We start from the raw sequence: 18,357 nt of genomic DNA, 5'->3' as shown, positions 1-18,357 counted from the left end.
TTTGAAAATATGATGTATTTTCATAGAAAACTATTTTTTTTGATAATATATGCCCTAAACAATGTCTACACGAAATTTCATAATTTTTGGATTTTTGTAGAATTTTCTAGGGGTTTCTGAAGTTGACTGAAATGGAATTTCAGCAACTATCAGAGTTCCGATCGATCCATGGATCGATTGGAGTGCCTGAATCGATCCATGGATCGATTCAGAAGGCAAATCTCGCGAGCAGTAGCTCGCTGGATCGATCAGCCGATCGATCCAGGTAGTCTGAATCGATCAGTGGATCGATTCAGAAAGGTTCAATCGATTGGAACCCAACTCCAATCGATCCAAGTTGCTGATTTTGGCTGGGAAAGCCTGATTTCAGCACTTTGAACCTATTTTTAGTCTAGGTACTCATTCCAAACCCTTAAAATACATTTGTATACATAAAAAGGGTGTTTTCGTGTTGAAAACAAGGATGGAATGGTAAAGGAAGGCTAAGTTGAAGTTTAGGTTGAGGTTTGTTTCAAATTTTGAACATTTGAACCTCAAAACTTCTAAATCTGGGTTTCCTAAAGGTTTAGGGATTCCAAGTCATTGTTGGTGCAATGACAGAAGTTACCACCATGTCTTTAGGGGGAGGGACTCTTTAAAGACATGAAAATTATTTTTCATGAACCTTGGAAGGTGGTTAACCTTCTGTTGTGAACTTGCTCAAGGTTGAGCATTTAAACTTGAAATGGGGATAAATGGGGAGTGGATATCCTCATCATTTCAAGTGGCAACTCAAGTGGTTGAAAATGCTCAAGGTTGGGTATTTGTCAACATTGAGGGAGAAGTTAAGGATAATGAAGGGTATGGGACCTTCGATATTAAGTTGATCACAATGAGTGAAATTGTGATCACGATGAGCAACTCTTCAGGGGGAGAGTCTTCACCAAATGGAGTTGTTGAAGTGTGCCCAAAATTGGAGCATAGGTTGATGTGTGTCCAAAGACGGGTTGATGTGTTTTATTAGTAGGAGGTTGATGTGTGCCAATAGGGGGAGAATGAAAGGAAGTAAGTTAGGTTTTCATTACCTAGAGGGAGTTTGCCCTCTTAGGGGGAGAATGAAAAGCTTAATTTATGGGTTCATTACCTAGTGGCATGAAGAAGGAGGCTATAGGATTAGCCTAACTTACATGTGGGATTGTAAGTGTTATTGTGGTATTGTCAAACATCAAAAAGGGGGAGATTGTTGGTGCAACATCCCTCAGGTCAAGGTTGACCTGGTTAACCAAGCTGAGTCTTGATTTGGGTTTAGATGTTTGACAATAAGATATTGATCGAAGAAGAGTCAAGTAGGTCAAGGTTGACCGGATACTTGACTGGGAAGTCCTAACTGGCATGTTAGGCAGATTGAAAATCCTGGTGAGTGAAGCTAGGTGAAAATCCTGGTGAGTGAAGCCAGGTGAAAGTCCTAGTGAGTGAAGCTAGGTGAAAATCCTGGTGAGTGAAGCCAGGTGAAAGTCCTAGTGAGTGAAGCTAGGCAGATGGAAAATCCTGGTGAGTGAAGCCAGGTGAAAGTCCTAGTGAGTGAAGCTAGGCAGATGGAAAACCCTAGTGAGTGAAGCTAGGCAAGGAAGGAAATCCAGATGGATCAAGAATGATCGGACATCTGGTGTTGGGAAGTCCAAGTAGGTCAAAGGATTGACTGGATACTTGGCAAGGAAGGAAGTCCAGATGGGTCAAGGTTGACCAGACATCTGGTGGAAGTCCAAGTAGGTCAATGGAGTGACCGGATACTTGGCACGACGAGTAAAAGTCCAAGTGGGTCAAAGGGAGTGACCGGACACTTGGTGGGGAGTCCTAGCAGGTCAAGGGAGTGACCAGATGCGAGGCATGATGTACCAACAGGTCAAGGTTGACCGGATGTTGGTTAGGGAGGTTTGGGACTTGGTTTTGGGCAAAAACCAAGTGCTGGATCGATCCGTGGATCGATCCAGGCTGTGGATCGATCAGTGGATCGATCCAGATTCTTCCCAGCGAACAGAAAGCTTCTGGATCGATCCGTGGATCGATCCAGAGGTCCCGATCGATCAGCCGATCGATCGGAACGATCTTGCCGTGATAAGCGCTGGATCGATCCAGGCGCGTTTCCTGAGCACAGAGGCGCTCTGAATCGATCCGTGGATCGATCCAAAGCCTCCCCGATCGATTCGGAACATTCGAATCGATCGGGATCCGACCGTTGCGTCGGGTTTAAAGCCGCAGGCGAGCGTGGTCTTCGGTATCTCTTCACGAGCTCTTCTCAGATTCATTCCAGCTCCTCCACAGCTCTCTACAAGCACGTGATCGCCAGTTCTTGAAGGTTCTTGGAGGCTTTCCAAGTCAAGAGGCGGATCTATTGCAAGAGGAAGAAGTTAGGGTTAGGGTTTTTACTGCACATCTTGTAAGCTTTTGCTTAACTTGTATTTCCCTTTCTTCTTCTTGTATTGAGAGTGTTGTAGGGCTTCTCCGCCTTTGGTAGTTACCATAAAGGAGTGTTATTCATAGTGGAGGGTGTGTGCGTTGGTGTGGATCCTTGGATTAGTCACCTCTTGTGAGGTGGATACCAAGTAAAATCCTAGTGTTAGCGTGCTTGTGTTTGTTTCTGTATTTTCCGCTGCACATCCAAGAAGAAACAAGCAACGCCCAGCAACGAAGCGCACCGAGCGAATGCGACGAGCTATTCACCCCCCCTCTAGCTACTTTTGGTCCTAACACCTGAGACTTAAGACGAATCTCCTCAGCTAGCAATTCATGTACTACTGAATCAACGGAAGGGAGAGGACTACGATGTAAAATTGTTCTACGCAATCTTTCAAAGTCATCACGAAGAGCCATCAAGAATTGGACCAGACGTTGCTCTTCTCTATGAATGACATAAGCTAGGAATGCTCGCAATTCTGAGGATTCTGTGAGTGCTAACTGGTCCCTTAGTTCCGACATAGCAGAATAAAAATCTTGGACCTCCATATCTTGCTGCCGAAGTGCACGTATATCTGCTTCTAATTGATATTGTTTCACAAAATTAGACTGCGTGTATAATCTTACCAGATGATCTCAAACCTCTTTGGCTGTCTCGTACTTGGCCAATTGAGCACCAATGGAGTGTGAAACAAAATTATTGATCCATGTAATAATCTTCGCATTATCGGTCTCCCAAACATCCAACGACTTTGCATAATCATCAGCATTAATGTTCGTAGGTTGAACTCGCACACCTGAAACATATCCCCACATATATTTTCCTCGCAAAAAATTTTTCATAACATATCCCCAATACAAATAATTCTTTCCATCCAATCGGAGACTGATCGATAGAAGTGAATCTTCTGTACGACCACTCATGATGATAGAACAAATTGTGTTCACAAATAACCGAACACCAAACAAAACCAAGTATTGCGAAAACAAAAGAACCCCAATCAAAACTGTACGGTTACGCTAACTGTGGATTGAATTAATAGTTCTTCAATCTGATTATCAAAAACATAGAGATAAAGGCTCTGATACCATGTAGAAATTGATGCCAAAGAAAAATAGTCGTCTTTATTGATGAATTCAAAAAAAGGGTTAATAGAAAATAAAGAGTACAAAGTCTTATATAAAGAATTATCAGAAAATCTAAATCCTAAATTAAAAAAGTAAAAGACTAAATTGCCCTCAAGACTATAAACAAATAATTCTTATTATATAATCTAACAGTGGGATCCCACTTGTATAACAGGTGGAGTCCATAAAAACTCACGTATGAATTAACTGGTCCATCATCTAGACTAAAAAGTACAATCCTGATCCGCACTTGATATCAGGCAGGATCCCTTGGACCGCGACCCATGTTCCACTCCTAGATCGGGGTCGCTCATAGGTAGGACCCCACCTATATAATAGATGAAAACCTGACGTATGAATAAACTGATGTGACCAGAAAATATGATATAGAGGATCCACACTCATAATGGTATAGTTTGTTTGGAAAAAAATCTCATTCGTTCTTTAAAAAGATAATACAAAATATCACTTGTTTTTTTTAAAAAAAAAAACAAGGAAAAAGTCCTTATCAAAAATCCAACAAAAAATATCTCATAAATAATTTGTTTGGAATAAAAGCATTCAGTATGTGTTTACAAATATGGACAAAAGTAATATACTTTATTTTCATGCGGCATCGGAGAGGGATTTTCATGAGACATCGGCGAGGGAAGCTAGTTCAGATCCTCTATCTTGAGGGATCTGAATTTGAGGGAAACAGATCTTTTGATTCATAAAAAAATAGATTAAAGATGAATTGTTCGTTTTAATTTAAACTATAATTTAGGGGATGATGAACTCATGAAAAAATTGTAATCGATTACGGTTAGATCGTAATCACGATCCAGACGAAGAATATTCAACAAAACATTGTGGTGTGAGTTGTGCCTCCCTAGTCTGAGGATGGTTACCTTTCTAAATCTTAATTTTATTGCGGTGTGAGTTGTGCCTCCATAGTCTAAGGATGGTTCTCTTTCTAAATCTTAATTTTGTTTGGTGTCTCTTCTATATATATTATGGTGGCAAAATGGTGGGAAAGTATGCATAAGGAAGGTATTTATCTCTATTATGCTAAGATTCGACTATACTTTCTATCAAATTAAGTATATTTTTCTGCTTTAATATAATTCCTCCTAAATTAGTACTATTTAAAAAAATTTAGTATTTTTTCCATCTAATTAAGCAATATTTAAAGAGAATCTATTATATTTTTAATCCAATTGAGGTGAAAAAAAGAGTTACGTTTAATTTGATAGAAAATATACTAAATTCTAGTTTAATATGTTGAATTTAGGAGAAATTATACTTATTTTTAAACTTTTTATACCTAAAAAAAATAAGGGGTAATTAGGTAAATTGATATCTATTATGTTTGGTTAGAGAGTGGAAAATTGAGCACCGTTTTTTCCCACTTAATATAATTTCTCCTAAATTCAGCATAATTTAAAGAAAATCTAGTATATTTTCCATCTAATTGAACACTATTTAAAGTGAATCTTGTATATGATCCAATTGAGGTGGAAAAAGAGTCGTATTAAATTTGATAAAGAGAATATATTAGATTCTAGTTTAATATGCTAAATTTAAGAGAAATTATACTCATTTTTAGATTTTTTATACCTAAAAAAATATAAGAGTTAATTAGGTAAATTGGTATCATTATGATGGGTTAGAGAGTAGTAACAAAATTTGATAGTAATGGAAATGCATGTAAAATTTAAATTATGATTAAGAAGTTCATGCAAATTTTACCTAGCTAATTTTAGTATGTTTTTTTTTGAATGATAATTAGAGGGAAAGAATGAAAATTATTAGTATAAAAGATATTCGATCTTGTAATGAATATAAGTATGGAGATATATATCAACCTGATGAGTATAAGAATAAAGAATATAAAATTCAATTCAAATCCGATTTATTATCATCCTTAGTCTGATTTCATCTCATCTCTATAGAGTTTAGGATGCAATAAGAAAGAGGGTTTAGGATGCAATAAGAAAGACGAGTGGATCCTTCGTCTCCTAAATAAATTACACATAAATATTTTTAAAATGAATATAAATTCAATATTTAAAATTATTTAATTGATGCATGAAACTACATATGTATATATATACATGCCAATTCTTACTAACCCAATATATATATATATATATATATATAATAAATGAACAAAAGATATTAGCCAAGATGAATAATTGGGATAAAGAAATTGAGGCTTAAATTGGGCCATTGAATCCACTAGGCCCAATTGGATCCCAATTACAAACTGTTGAGAAGGCAAAAACCTTCACACTTATATCTCTTTATCCCTATAAAAAAACTTCTTAAAATCTCACTCAACTCATAACTTTTTTCTCGAGTTATTCTCCACCCTTTCTTCTTAACAAGACTTCTAAAATGTTAACAAAAAAAAAAAAAAAAAAAAAAACTTGAGCACTATTAACCTTGATATATTTAAGTTAGAAGTATCAATTCGAATGGATCGGTATTATAAAAATTTTCTCAATCTAAATCCAATCGAATAAATATGAAAATTATAAATCCGAACTTGAATCCATCTGAATAACCCGATCAACTCAATCTGATTTTTTACTATATATATTATTCTTTTATTTCTTAAAAAAATAAATCAAAAAATCAAAACATATAATAATAATAATAATAATAATAATAATAATATTTTACTTTAAACACATAATAACAATCTCGTCATAATTATATTTGGTTAATATATTTAAATTTAAAAGTTTAATTATTTAAACTAATAATTACCTTTAAAAATAATTATTTAAAAAATCACCATGAAAATATATGATATTAATATAAAATCCAAAAAAATTTAGCATCACAAAATAATTTTCAAATTTCAAATTCCACTTTTCCATCCTAAATTCAGATGAATATGAATCCAATCTACCCAAAAAATCTAATTCAACAAAAAAAAAAAAAATTCTGATTCAAGTCGGATTGACGAGTTTTATTCTAACACCCCTAATTTAAGTTTATAATTAATTTATAAATAAACTTATTTATTAACTTATATAAAATTTAGTTATAAATTTATCTCTTAATTTTTTATTTAAACATATAAAAATATAATAATTTATAATTTATATAACAATAAATTATTCATAATATATTAAAATTGAAAGAAAAAAAGCGAATTTCATGTATACTATAAACGATAAAAAGCTCAACCTTGCCTTGACTTTACTAAAAAACTTAACAAAGAAGCTCAAACAAATTTGAAAAGTAAATAAATAAGCTTGAACCTACATAGCGTGTCCACCTTAAGAGGAGTGTTTTAACAATTCAAAGAGGATTTGTCAATAAATTTTAAAAAGGCTCCAACAATTCAACTCAGAGAAAATCTAACTTGCTCAGCATTTGCTCTCCTATCAACCATTCCTTACACATAGAGAAAGTTCAAATATCAGGTTGGAAAAGAAAGAAGTCATGTGTAAGGGTAGCCATTAGCATTTCTTGTCAAAAGAAGAAACCAATCAAATTTGGCTTCAAGTTCAACCTTGATAAAGTTGAATACTCAAATTTCTAATGAACTCCTGAAGCTAAATGGATCCATGCAGCTGATCTTTTGAGGAACAACTGAAGGGGAAGTGCTTGGAGGGCAACATAGAAAGGATTCAGGACGTAGTAAAGAAATTCAAGCAAAACACCACTTCTACCAAGCACAGTAGACAAATATGATACAGACATGTCCTACAAAATGAGATACAGTAGTCAACTAGAATCACAAATGACGATCAAGTAGGGCGAGAAGCAATGCGTATGTAAAAGAGAGCACGAGCCCTGTTATCCTACCAAACTTAGCTGTGGAAGAACTGCATGTTCTTATCAGACCAACAAAGAGAAATGGATAACGGTTTGTTTGATCTATTGGCCATCAGATTGATCACCAGAACGTAACTGCTCCGTTTCCTCACCGGGAAACACTTCGCCCTGCAAAGATGGAGCAATATTGTTTACATGAAACCATGTCAGGTCCCACAGGCTATCCCCACCTATTGTACTTCTTTTTGCAAGGATGCCCTTGGATTTCATCGCAATGAGAATGTTCTTGAGAAGCTCTGGAATCAATTCTTGCAGTTTATCGCTTCTCTTACCCCTCATTTTAACCTTTTTGTACTTCTCCATACGACTGAGGACCCCCAACCAAAGCTTGCAGAAGCTACTCAATCCAAATAGCTCTTGCAGCTGCTGCATAAACACCTTCGACAGCAATTTGACAGCTTGCACAAGTGTACCCTCCATGTTCCGGTACTCCTTTTGTGATTGATTCTGTGCGCAATCCAGTAAGTCATCGAGAATATCAAATATAACAACATCGAAGGCCTGCGACCAAGTTGAGGGTGGGATGCACACCCCATCTATATCAACCAAGCACCTCTGCAGTGATACTACCGCATGGTTCCTGATTTCTTCCCTCTGATCCAAACAAATCTTTCTCAGTGATTGCACGAGCCGCAGCCACATCTCTTTGATTCCTTCAGAATTTTTCTCAGCTTCTGCACCTCCTTCCCTAATCTCATTAGACCAGCGAGCAATGCAATTCATTGATTCAGTCATCAGATCTAATGCACGAACTGCTCTATCTGTTAGGCCAACACGAGATTCTGCAAACTGTCTTGCAGCTTCAATGCAAAGGACATAGTTGGCTGGTGATAAATGAGCCCCTTCAGACATAATGAAAAGAATTGCCTCGAAGCCTACTTCTGAAGCTTCTGGGTGGCGAGCAGTGATAGAGAGTAAGGATGTTATGCTCCGCCAACCAATTTGTGATTTGATATGGGCTGCATTTGCTTTTACAAGTCTGGTGACTTCTTGAGTGATGTTCTCACAATAAGCATCGGCAACACGGGCATCAAGCTTCAGAACCAATTGAAGCGACAGTAAAAGCTCATCAGTCAGGTTCTCTTTGTAAGGTAGTAAACGCTGACAAATTTTTAGAAGTCCAAAAACAGCCTTTTCCACAAGAGCACAACGCAGCATAGTAGATTGAACAATGTTGGCTATGTGCTCATAGACACCCTGCCAAAGAAGTCCAATCCGATCACGGTTGTTTAGGGTGATAGCAATAAGCAGCTCCAAGCAGAAAACTGCTGTGTCCTCATCATCAGGGGAATTGCTAACTTTCTGGGGACGACCTGCTGCCCAGATAAGTGCCCTGGCAATTTGCATCAGTGAATCAGCATGTAAAAACTTGCTTTCTATGAATATGCTATCAATGCGACATTTCTGTATTGTTTGCAGAGTTCTCTGATGAGCAGCAAGTTGCTGCTCAGAAGGTTGCAACCTTGGTTCTTCGGTGTCCAGTGATAATAGCTGGCTGAATCTCCCCATCAGTCCGGAAGATCTTCGAGGGTGACTCATACTATGAATATGAGAAATGGACAATGAGCTTGTGACAGATTTTCCAGGGACAGAATCTGCAGGCAATTCTGAGTCATCAGTTGCATCACTCGCAACACGGGCAGGAAGCAGACCTAGTTTGTGTAGTCGCAAAATACAATCAAGGATGTTTCTCCAGCCAGTGCGTATGCAATCACCATATCTATTTGCTATGCTAAAAACTGCCTCGGTTGCCAGCCTAGCTTTTATGTCATCCCCAAATGCTGTGACTGTTTCCTCGACAAATGACGAGTTCAAAAGGGTTGTGAATTTGCATAGGGATACAACTAAATCATCCAACACATCCTCTAGGTGATGATATGCTGAGATCTTTGCGACAGCTAGAAAGCCATCTACACATGTCGAGAGTACTTCTTCATGTTCTGCATAATCAAACACCACAGAGATGGCAGCAATTGTAGGACCTGACATGATTGCAAACATGTCACGATCAAGGTACGGAAGCGGGTCACAAACAATGTAAGGAGATGTCTTCTTTGACTTCCGCATGAGATCAATCCATCGGCTAGGTGACATTTCCATGAAACCGAAACCCTGTTCAGGGGCAGTTCTTATCTCATTCCTGCATATAGAGTAATAGAGCTCGGTCAGGAACTCCCTTGGGAGGTCATTACCGCCATTAATGTGACGATTATTTCGGATAAAATCCTCTTCAGTCATCTTCTTCTTAACCTGAACATTATGTTGATCCGTATTGAGCATTATAAGTGAGTAAGCCAGCACCAGTGCTGCATCCTTGTCAACAAGGATCTGAGGTGACTGCTCATAATATCTCTCTGAGAAAGCCTCGAGTACTCTCTGAATCTTCTGAGATTCACCAGGAAGACGGAACGTCTCCAGGAAAAGCCGTAGAGCAGTATCCAGATTCATGTCCTGAAAATCAAAAGTCCATGCAAATTCATGAAGCACTTGCACACAAAATTCATCATGATTTCCCAAAAAGTCGCCAACAAGGTTCTTATCCAAGCCAGCTGTGAATCTGAAGAAACAGGCCACACTCTGTGGATCGAGCTTCTCAGGCAACAGATGAGTTCCTTGCAGAAACTCCAAACCCTTCTTTGGGTCTCTGTTGAAGTGGTCTGCACCAATCATTAACCTCCTTTTAATGTACTTTCTCCGCCGGACAAATTTAACCCAATATTCTGGAGCAGAGTAGTCCTCACACCTCACCGCCCAAAACGGTGAATATTCTTGAAGCTCCAATGAAGACGGTTCAAGAGAGGTAGATGCATTTCCAATCCTATCAGCCATTCCCTCAATCACTGCAATCAAACCATCCAAAGCAAGAACATGCATGGACGAAAGAGGGCAGTTAATAGGAAATGCACTTTTTGAGAGAAGATTAGCAAGCTCTTCAAACATATTGCTGCAAGTAATGTCACAGTCGAAGTTGGCATACATCTCTGCCATAAAGTTCTTCTGACGACAGAAGTCTACGAGAGCCTCCATGGCTACTTCCTGCTGTTGATAGCTAGCCCCATATCTGCTTTGTGCAAGCCTCAAAATCACACAAGAAAAGAACGCCTCAACTTGCAATTTAAGCTTTGTGCGCAAGTGGCGATACAGGTTCAAAACTATACTACATACTGTGGACAGTATTACGGGGCTCATAGACAAACCAAACTGTATCAAGTTTCTGAATAATTCATCTTGTATCAGGGATAATAATTTTGGGTGTTTACTTATTGATGGTCCACCCAATTCAACTGCTGAGTTGATCATGCTAAGGGCAAATAATGGCACATCTTCATCAAAAGCTACCTGATTGGTTGCAGGACTCCTACCACCTTGGTCTTGGACATTTATAAGAGAACATAAGAAGTGAAATATCTCCACCACGCAAGGAACTCCATATGGCTCTACCATGATTTTCATGCCATGTTTTTGTTCTGGCTCAGTACCAATTTCATCTCCTCCCACACCTTTGTTCTCAAGCTTCACACTCCCATTCCCATTTTCTACTTGAGCAATCCCAAAAGCCTGGTCCATGTCAACTGCACTTATCTGCAGAACATCATCAAATGCTATGTTTGTTTATGAATAATAAAACTTGCAACTAGTAAAATGTCAAGCAAAAGAACATCTCTGTGCGCATAAGATTGATGAAAAACGATTAGAATATTTAATTCTTACCTTTGGCTTCAGAGAAGAAGACGCATCACCATCCTGGACATCAGCCAAGTGGGAGAAGATACAGCGGACAAGCTCATGCATTATGTGCCTTGAAAACCTCTGTAGCAACTCTCCTTTGGTGGCTGCCTGGTGGACGACACGATAGCAGGTGTTGACGATTGTGCAGACATGCTGGTTGCTCAGCACAGCCGATGCACGGCTCCGCATGATTGCATGCAACACCTGGAGTATCTTCATCAGGACGGCCTCCTCAGAAGCAGAGTCGGTCACCTCGAACCGGCAGCTTGTGACGGCCTCGACGACCAAGTGCATAGCATCTGCCACCCCAGTTCCAGATGCAGGGTCGAGGAAGTCGAGCGTAAGGATCTTGTACAAAGAAGAGAGAGCCACGCTGGTGATGGGAGCCCCGGTCTCATCAGAGCGGACGATATCCACAAACGGCCGGATATAAACAGAGGGGTCGATCGTTGACCAGGGGCGGCGGCCGTCTCCACAGGAGAAGACCTGCCGGCGGAGTAGCTTGAGGGACAGAATCAGCGAGTGCTCGATGATGTGATCATCCGCGGCCGAAGCATACCGGCCGCCCCATCGCACATTGCGCCGCATCACGGCGAGCACCGCGCTGACCTCCGAGCATATCACGCAGGCGAGGTCGGCTCTGGCGGCCGGAGCTCCGGATGCCGGCGCCTTCCATCCATCCTCAGCGACGTCGTAGGATTCCTCCTCGATGGGGTTTATCTCGAGCCGCGCAAACCCCATTCGAGCAACAAAGACGGCTTTTTCGAGCAGCTCAGTAGGGTTTTCCGAGGGTGAATTCTGATCTACGACTTCTACTGGTAGTTCAAACGAGGGTTCGATCCCAAGAATGAAAACAAAAAATTGGATGTTTGGGGAAGGTATCGGCTATAGATCTACAAATTGACCGATTGATCGAAGAAACGGGAACATATTGGAGAGAGGGGAAGGTCATAAGAAGAAAAAGGGTGCTAACGGAGACCAAGAAGGAGGAAGAGTACCCGATCGAAGCGAGGAGACGCCATTGGAGGGCTCCGGGACCAGGAGAAGACGCGAGGGAGCACCTCTCTCTCTCTCCCTCGCCCTGTATTTACTATTCGGACTTTCTCCCTTTTTTTTAACCTTTTTCTCTCGCCTCATGTTCTAATTTTTAAAAAAATCAACATAGTATTTTATTTTATTTTAAAAATAATTTTATTTCAGTCAACAAAAATTACTGCAACTTAAATAAACTACTTTTGTCAAAACACTATAGAACAGATCTAATATATAATAATTTTGACGAAAACTGTTTTAATTAAAATTATTATTAAAAAAAATCAAATTTATGCTTTTAACGTGGAGTAGCATTTATTTAAATTATTTTAATATGTTATAATAAAGGGTACTTATTCTGATTTTTTTTTTACTTTTAATTTCATAAACTACAAAACGGGTGAGATTTTTTATTCGGGCCGTTTCGGTTTATTCCTGGATCCATTACCACTACGAAGTATCAAATCCGATCCGATCCGATCCGATCCGATAAATGCCAAATAAGAGAGAAATTCCAACAACTGACTGATAGCATAACAATCGCCCGGCGCCTACAACAGCTGAAATACATTAAAGATATCGCCGTTCTTTTGCCCTTCCTCCCTTCTCTTATGCAGTTGTCGGAGGGAGCAAGCTGTTTCTCCTTCCCTGCACCGATGAGACACCAACAACTTCTCATCAGCTGTAAGCATGATCCTCCTGTGTCAAAACACTCGACCCATTAAGTTCGATTACCTGATCTTGATCCATCTCACATGCCTTCTTCTTCCCTTCTCCGCCGGCACTTCTGCCATCGGAGCTGTTCTGGAGCCGCGGGAAATGAGCCCACTGCAGATTATGACATGCACGTACCAAACTAGCCATTTCAGTAAGCTTTCATACTTCCTCTGAATTAATCATCGTAAAGAAGAGAGAACAAAAAAAAGTATATATATATACATTTTTAGAAGCTGCACTGAAAGCTTCCTTGTGGGTGATGTTAGGTTCTCTGGCCTTTATCCTCAGTATCTCCTCTCTGCATTTGGCTCCAAGTGCACAGTGTGTATTCTGTAAAACACATATAATAAACTGTTCGACAACGATGGAGTATTTTGCATCACCTGATGAACCGGTTATAAGCAGATGGAGCTCGCTGCCTTTTCTCAGGTGCTGCTCGTAGAGTAGCAGCAATTAATTCAGCTGATTAAGGGGGGGAAATGTTTATATTGCACTATTGCAGACAAGGTGTTTGTGCTTACGTTTGTTCACGCTCGGGCTGCTAATCTTTGCCGGGTTCTCTTCCTCTTCGACGCCGGTAGAGCTGTGGCATTCTTTCGGAAGCAGATCTCTGTATTTTTCCTGGGAAAAAGTTCAACAAATTAAATATCGATGCTAGCTTGCTGTGCGTCTGTAGTGGGAGAGTTTGCATTTTTGTACCTGTTGATGTTCCCCTAGGGAGGCAAGAAGTTCAGCAGAAACAATGGAGGTCCTCACTAAACTAACAGAGAGCAGGGCAGTGCAATGGCCGCACCTTACTGTCACCACCTTCAGCAAGCTGCTGTATGGAACACTCACCTGCAACATTTTTCTGATCAGTTTCAGACACAAACAGGTTGCGAGCATGAGTTTTCGAGTGGTGTACGAGTAAGATGGTGGTGCAGAAACTGCACTGAACGTAGCCTAGTTGCTCCGAGAGGTCGAGGAGTTGGTCGCCGGAAGCCATGGGAGGAGGAGAAGAGGAGGCTAGCTGCTAGCTGCTTCTGCATGAGAGCCTAGTAGTGAATATATATGCAACCAAAGATCTGAAGAAGAGCTTGTTTCTCACTGTTGTTGCACTAATCGCCAACACTTATCTGAAACAATTAATCTAGGAAACTGACAGTTCCTGACTGCAAAAACTTCAAGGACTCTTTGCTTCATGGGTTGTTTTCTCGTCTCCCCCCATTGATTACTCTCTCCGTCACTGTCACCGTGCCTCATCTTCTCACACACATGAACCAGCTGCATGGATTCCATCGGTTTCGTCGACTGCTCGATTCCTAAATCAGGGGAGGTTGCTCCAACGTTTGAATTCAATGCCTGAGGACACCATGAGGAAGGAGGAGGAATCTTTGCACCATTGGCTTTGTCTCGCTTGAGCTTGAGATCGAGGAGGGTCAATTAACTTGCCGAATGAGTGGCTTCAGACTGGAGCTGCAATGGCGACCGCAGGCATTTTTAATGCACCAAGCTATTCCCCCTCTTGCAGGAATTCAAGTCTGAATTGAATGCTGATATCTGAACTGGAGAATCCCTTTAATTACGTTGACAAAAGAAAATAAACTTGTAGCTTAATTTTTCCATTTTTTTTTAAGTTCTCCATGTTTATATATATATATAGATGTATAAAGAATACAGCACAAGAAATGGAAGGTCTGTTTGAGATCATCACTATTTTTCATATTTTTTGTTCTACAAGAAATAGATATGTAAATATACATGTATTTGAATCAGTTAGGTCAAGGAAGCCTGATTCCTGCTTTCACTTTGCATCATCCTAGCAAATGTAGAATGGAAGACGATCTTCTGATGAGCAGAGAGTTTGTATTTAATAATTACCAGCCAAAAGAAATCTGCAGTTAAGAAAAACCATGATTCAGACACAAGCAATAAATAAATAATAATAATAATAATAATAAAAACAATAAAAGTTTTTTTTGCTCATTTTTTTTTTTCAATTATAATTGTTAACTTGCCAACTTGTTTTTCTTCTGCTTCTTCTTCTTCTCCAGGTAAGCAGTGAACTCCTCCTGCTGCACCAAAGCTTCCTCGAGAGCCTGCAAAACGTGTGCGTTTAAATAATCATCCCTATAATATGTTACCACGTGGCATGCACGTGACTCGATCGTCTTGAATCTTGGTCGAGCCAAGTCAAGTCGTAACTCGATTCGAGTCGGTTTAACGTTCTTACCTTCTTAGTTTTTGCAAGCTCCGACTCCAGAGCCTCCACATTCTGCACCGTGGCATTCAACAGCTCTTCCTTCTCCGGCGCCATTTCGCTGGGTTTCGCGCTCAGGGCGCTCACCTTCTCCTCGAGCTCACCGAGGCGCTTCAGCGCGCACGCGAAGTCGGCGAGAGAAACCGTAGGCACAGCAGCGGCGGCGGCGGCGGCGGCATCAGGTTTCAGTGTCATCTGCCTCCTGATCATCGAGCTAGAGAAGCTCGCAATGTCTGCTGCATCCATCCCCTTCATCGACATGGGCGGCCGGCCGGCGCGCATCAAGGTAACGACCCCCATGACGAAGGCCATGACGCCTCCGAAAATGGGGTTGTTGAACCCGTCGGGGCCATGGTTGTTCAGCTGAGAGAGAGCGTAAGAATCTGTACCGCCTTTAGCGAGGGCCAGCTTCTCCTCCATATCTCTGTTCCAATTGGCATCGACCACCTTTTCTATGACCGGGAACAGCTCGTCGTACTCTTTAGTAAAAGGCGTAGCGGTCTTCATTTCCCCATCACAATCTAGACCTCCCCCTCCATTTTCATGAACCGGCGACAGCTCTGGGTGTTCGATGTGACTCCTCGGAATCTTCGCGCACATGTCGTCGAAGACGACGACGTTGCCCCCGCCGAACGACTCTTGCCTCTTCATGTTTGGATCGAGAAAATTAAGATTGTTGTTATATATAGTGAAGCCGGCCAAAGAGGAAAATTTTGCTCATTGCTGAATGAATCACAAGAGATAACCGAACACCTTTGGGTACACAACTTCGTCCTCTGAAATCATCTTCTCCTCGACCGCAATACTGAGTTGTTGTTTTCCACAGCATCCGATGCCGTTTTGAACCATCTACGCACACAGACGATGAGCCACAAAGGAGTACGGAGAAAGAAAGGCCTATTGTACGATAAGACGCGTCACCTTGAAAATTTCAGGGTCCTTCCATGGGCCTTTGTCTGATCGAAGGCAACCTCCTTCGCAGTTGCAAGTGCCACCGAGGAACTCGGGCAATTCACTTGCGGAGTCACAACAAAAAAAATCAATGTCGACCTCCGAAGAAGTTATGAAGCTCAGAGAGTTATTCGAAAGTACCTCGCATCGATGATCTCGAGCAACTTGCTCTGATACTTGTTCCCGAGAACCTAAAGGAACACACACAAAAAAAAAGATAGTATAAATCTACAAAATTGTTTTAACTTGCACAATTCGGTATCGAGATTATCTTACATTGATCTTGGCCGTTGTCTTTGGATCGAGGAAGCTCTTTACAGTGTTCCAAAGGAGTCTGAATCCCTGGCCTGCATTGACAATGAACATGCGACACAAGGTCTGGAGAGAAAGATTTGTCATGTAAAAAATGATTTGTCGTTTCAAATGTTCGTTATCGTCTCACGAATATAGATCGTATCGCTTTGAGAGTGTTGAAAAATAACCTCGGGATAGTTGTCTCCATCGATCTTCTGAATTCGACCGATCATTTCTCTCGCAACCTTATTGAAATGTTTGCACCCCTAAACATTGATCAAACCGAGGAAAAAAGATCAGCCTAAAATAGAAGCTTAAACTCTTCTATTTAGCTAACTCGAAGTTGAGCTACATACCACTCCTTGAACATCCATGATCGTTGTGCTCTGATCGATATGGCGCTTGGCTGCAATCGAACAAGCAGGGAACTTGACGGCAAAGGTTCTCTCAAATTCCCTCACATGGTACTTGACGTATCGATCCATGTTCGTCACTTGCATCATCTTGTTGGCGTCGACTAGGCCTAGTCTTTCAATGTAGATAGGTCTGCCATCCTTGTCGACTCCATGGTGACCTTGTGGGTAGTGTTCCACGACTTCACCAAGTTCATCGAACTCGAAATCCTAGTCGATAAAAATCATGTCTCTCCACGATGTGTCTTAAGATTTTGGTTGCGAAATCGGAAAGAAAAACAGAAGCAGGGAGCTAGCTACCTACCTCCATAATCGTGTCGGCTCCAAATTCCTTCCTCCATTGCAGCATGTCTGACCACATTTGCTTGCTCTTCTCATTGTCAAATTTTCTAGCCTTGAGAAATCTACATCCATCGAGCAACAAACCTCTTCGTTAGTTACTATAACATCACGCGAGACAAAAAAAATCTCTTTGTTAGTTTTGAATGAGCAAACCTGAGCATCATGTGGTAGTCGTCATGCCGTGCAGGAAGCAATTCTTCCAAAATGAGAGTTTGTCGAAACGCATCGACCGCCTGCATTTCCTCAGCATCGCGAACATCCTCGATGGCAACCGACATGACCTTGCTACTTTTTCGTCTTCCTCTCTTGTTCATGGAGTTCCTAAACTTTGCAGAGGCACTATTTGCCTTCTTCTTGAAAGACGCCGCCCTATGTTTCCTCTCATCCTCTGAGTCCTCAACGTGATCAGGAACTAAAAAAACACACATATCGACACATAACGATTCGATGCATATTCGACTAACGAGAAAATAAATAGAAAAGAGCTAAGTGTACCATGTTTGAGTTGGTCGACTGGCCCGGACACGAGTTCAGTCATTTGAGCGCTTGGACCTAAGCAAATACTAGATCTCAAGTTAGGGAAAATATAGTGCAACAATAAAGGGAAAACAACAACAACAACAAAAAATGTAATTTCAAGGAAAAATTCAAGTAAATTCTAGATATTTTTCTCCTGGCAAAACGATATTAGCTTTTAACAATCAAATGAGCGAAAAAAAAAAGAATATTAACTCAGAGGAATCCCGAATAAGAACAAGTTATTTTAGATAATGCTAGGTATAAAGGATCAAAGGAACTAATAAAAGGGAGTGAAAATGGAAGATGGTGAAGAAGAAGGCGCACCTCGAAGGCCGAGGCCGACCAAATCAATGGTTATTTAGAGGGAGGATGAGAAAGAAACCATGAAAGGGAAGGGAATAGCATTTTAGGATTTGGTAGCTAAAATAGAGAGAGAAGAGAGATTTGTTAAATCATGAGACCGAAAAGCAAGCCACACCATCGTTTCAAATGAAGCATGAGCCCGACGAGGAGGAAAAGGTTTCTTTAAATAGATTCTTCATGTGATGGCCGCAGAAGCAATGTTTTTCTATTAAAACATTTTTTTTTTCAGAATTCATCTATATTTTTGCAATATATTGTTATCTTTAAATTAAGATACATCCACAAACAATAATGAACCATTAACCCTTGAATGTTAGTATTTTTTTTTTTTGTTTTTGTTTTTTGTTTTTTTGACAAAGCTAC

The 18,357-nt window shown here is 40.4% G+C and overlaps 2 protein-coding genes and 1 long non-coding RNA gene across 3 annotated transcripts; 1 reads left to right on the top strand and 2 right to left on the bottom strand.

Moving 5' to 3' along the window:
* Nucleotides 1–7,195: 7,195 nt before the first annotated feature.
* On the bottom strand, nt 7,196–12,236 carry LOC121984128 (ARF guanine-nucleotide exchange factor GNOM-like). The gene is made up of 2 exons (XM_042536932.1): nt 11,107–12,236; nt 7,196–10,977 (listed from the first exon to the last, which is right to left on the bottom strand). The coding sequence occupies exons 1-2, from the start codon at nt 11,863–11,865 to the stop codon at nt 7,438–7,440; spliced, it is 4,299 nt and encodes a 1,432-aa protein (XP_042392866.1). The 5' UTR covers nt 11,866–12,236; the 3' UTR covers nt 7,196–7,437.
* A 456-nt stretch (nt 12,237–12,692) lies between these two features.
* LOC121984123 lies at nt 12,693–14,562 on the top strand. Its single transcript, XR_006112792.1, has 2 exons — nt 12,693–13,024; nt 13,140–14,562. It is a non-coding gene; the product is annotated as an uncharacterized LOC121984123 (long non-coding RNA).
* LOC121984099 (phosphatidylinositol/phosphatidylcholine transfer protein SFH12-like) lies at nt 14,513–18,279 on the bottom strand. The gene is made up of 12 exons (XM_042536884.1): nt 17,608–18,279; nt 17,266–17,524; nt 17,075–17,174; nt 16,714–16,980; nt 16,546–16,623; nt 16,340–16,441; nt 16,205–16,254; nt 16,034–16,127; nt 15,866–15,961; nt 15,086–15,757; nt 14,871–14,951; nt 14,513–14,747 (listed from the first exon to the last, which is right to left on the bottom strand). Exons 1-12 carry the CDS (start codon nt 17,648–17,650, stop codon nt 14,730–14,732), a joined length of 1,860 nt encoding a protein of 619 aa, XP_042392818.1. The 5' UTR covers nt 17,651–18,279; the 3' UTR covers nt 14,513–14,729.
* Between the last annotated feature and the right edge of the window lie 78 nt (nt 18,280–18,357).

This window comes from Zingiber officinale, chromosome 1B, assembly GCF_018446385.1.
Source record: "Zingiber officinale cultivar Zhangliang chromosome 1B, Zo_v1.1, whole genome shotgun sequence".
Lineage (NCBI taxonomy): Eukaryota > Viridiplantae > Streptophyta > Magnoliopsida > Zingiberales > Zingiberaceae > Zingiber > Zingiber officinale.
This window is presented reverse-complemented; position numbering and strand designations above follow the sequence as displayed.

Coding starts and splice junctions, on each gene's coding strand:
- LOC121984128 (XM_042536932.1), bottom strand. CDS start 11,865: ATGGGGTTTGCGCGGCTCGAGATAAACCCCATCGAGGAGGAATCCTAC. Junction 10,978..11,106: donor CTTCTTCTCTGAAGCCAAAG/GTAAGAATTAAA, acceptor GATGTTCTGCAG/ATAAGTGCAGTTGACATGGA.
- LOC121984099 (XM_042536884.1), bottom strand. CDS start 17,650: ATGACTGAACTCGTGTCCGGGCCAGTCGACCAACTCAAACATG. Junction 16,255..16,339: donor AGACAACGGCCAAGATCAAT/GTAAGATAATCT, acceptor GTGTTCCTTTAG/GTTCTCGGGAACAAGTATCA. Junction 16,128..16,204: donor CTCGAGATCATCGATGCGAG/GTACTTTCGAAT, acceptor TGACTCCGCAAG/TGAATTGCCCGAGTTCCTCG.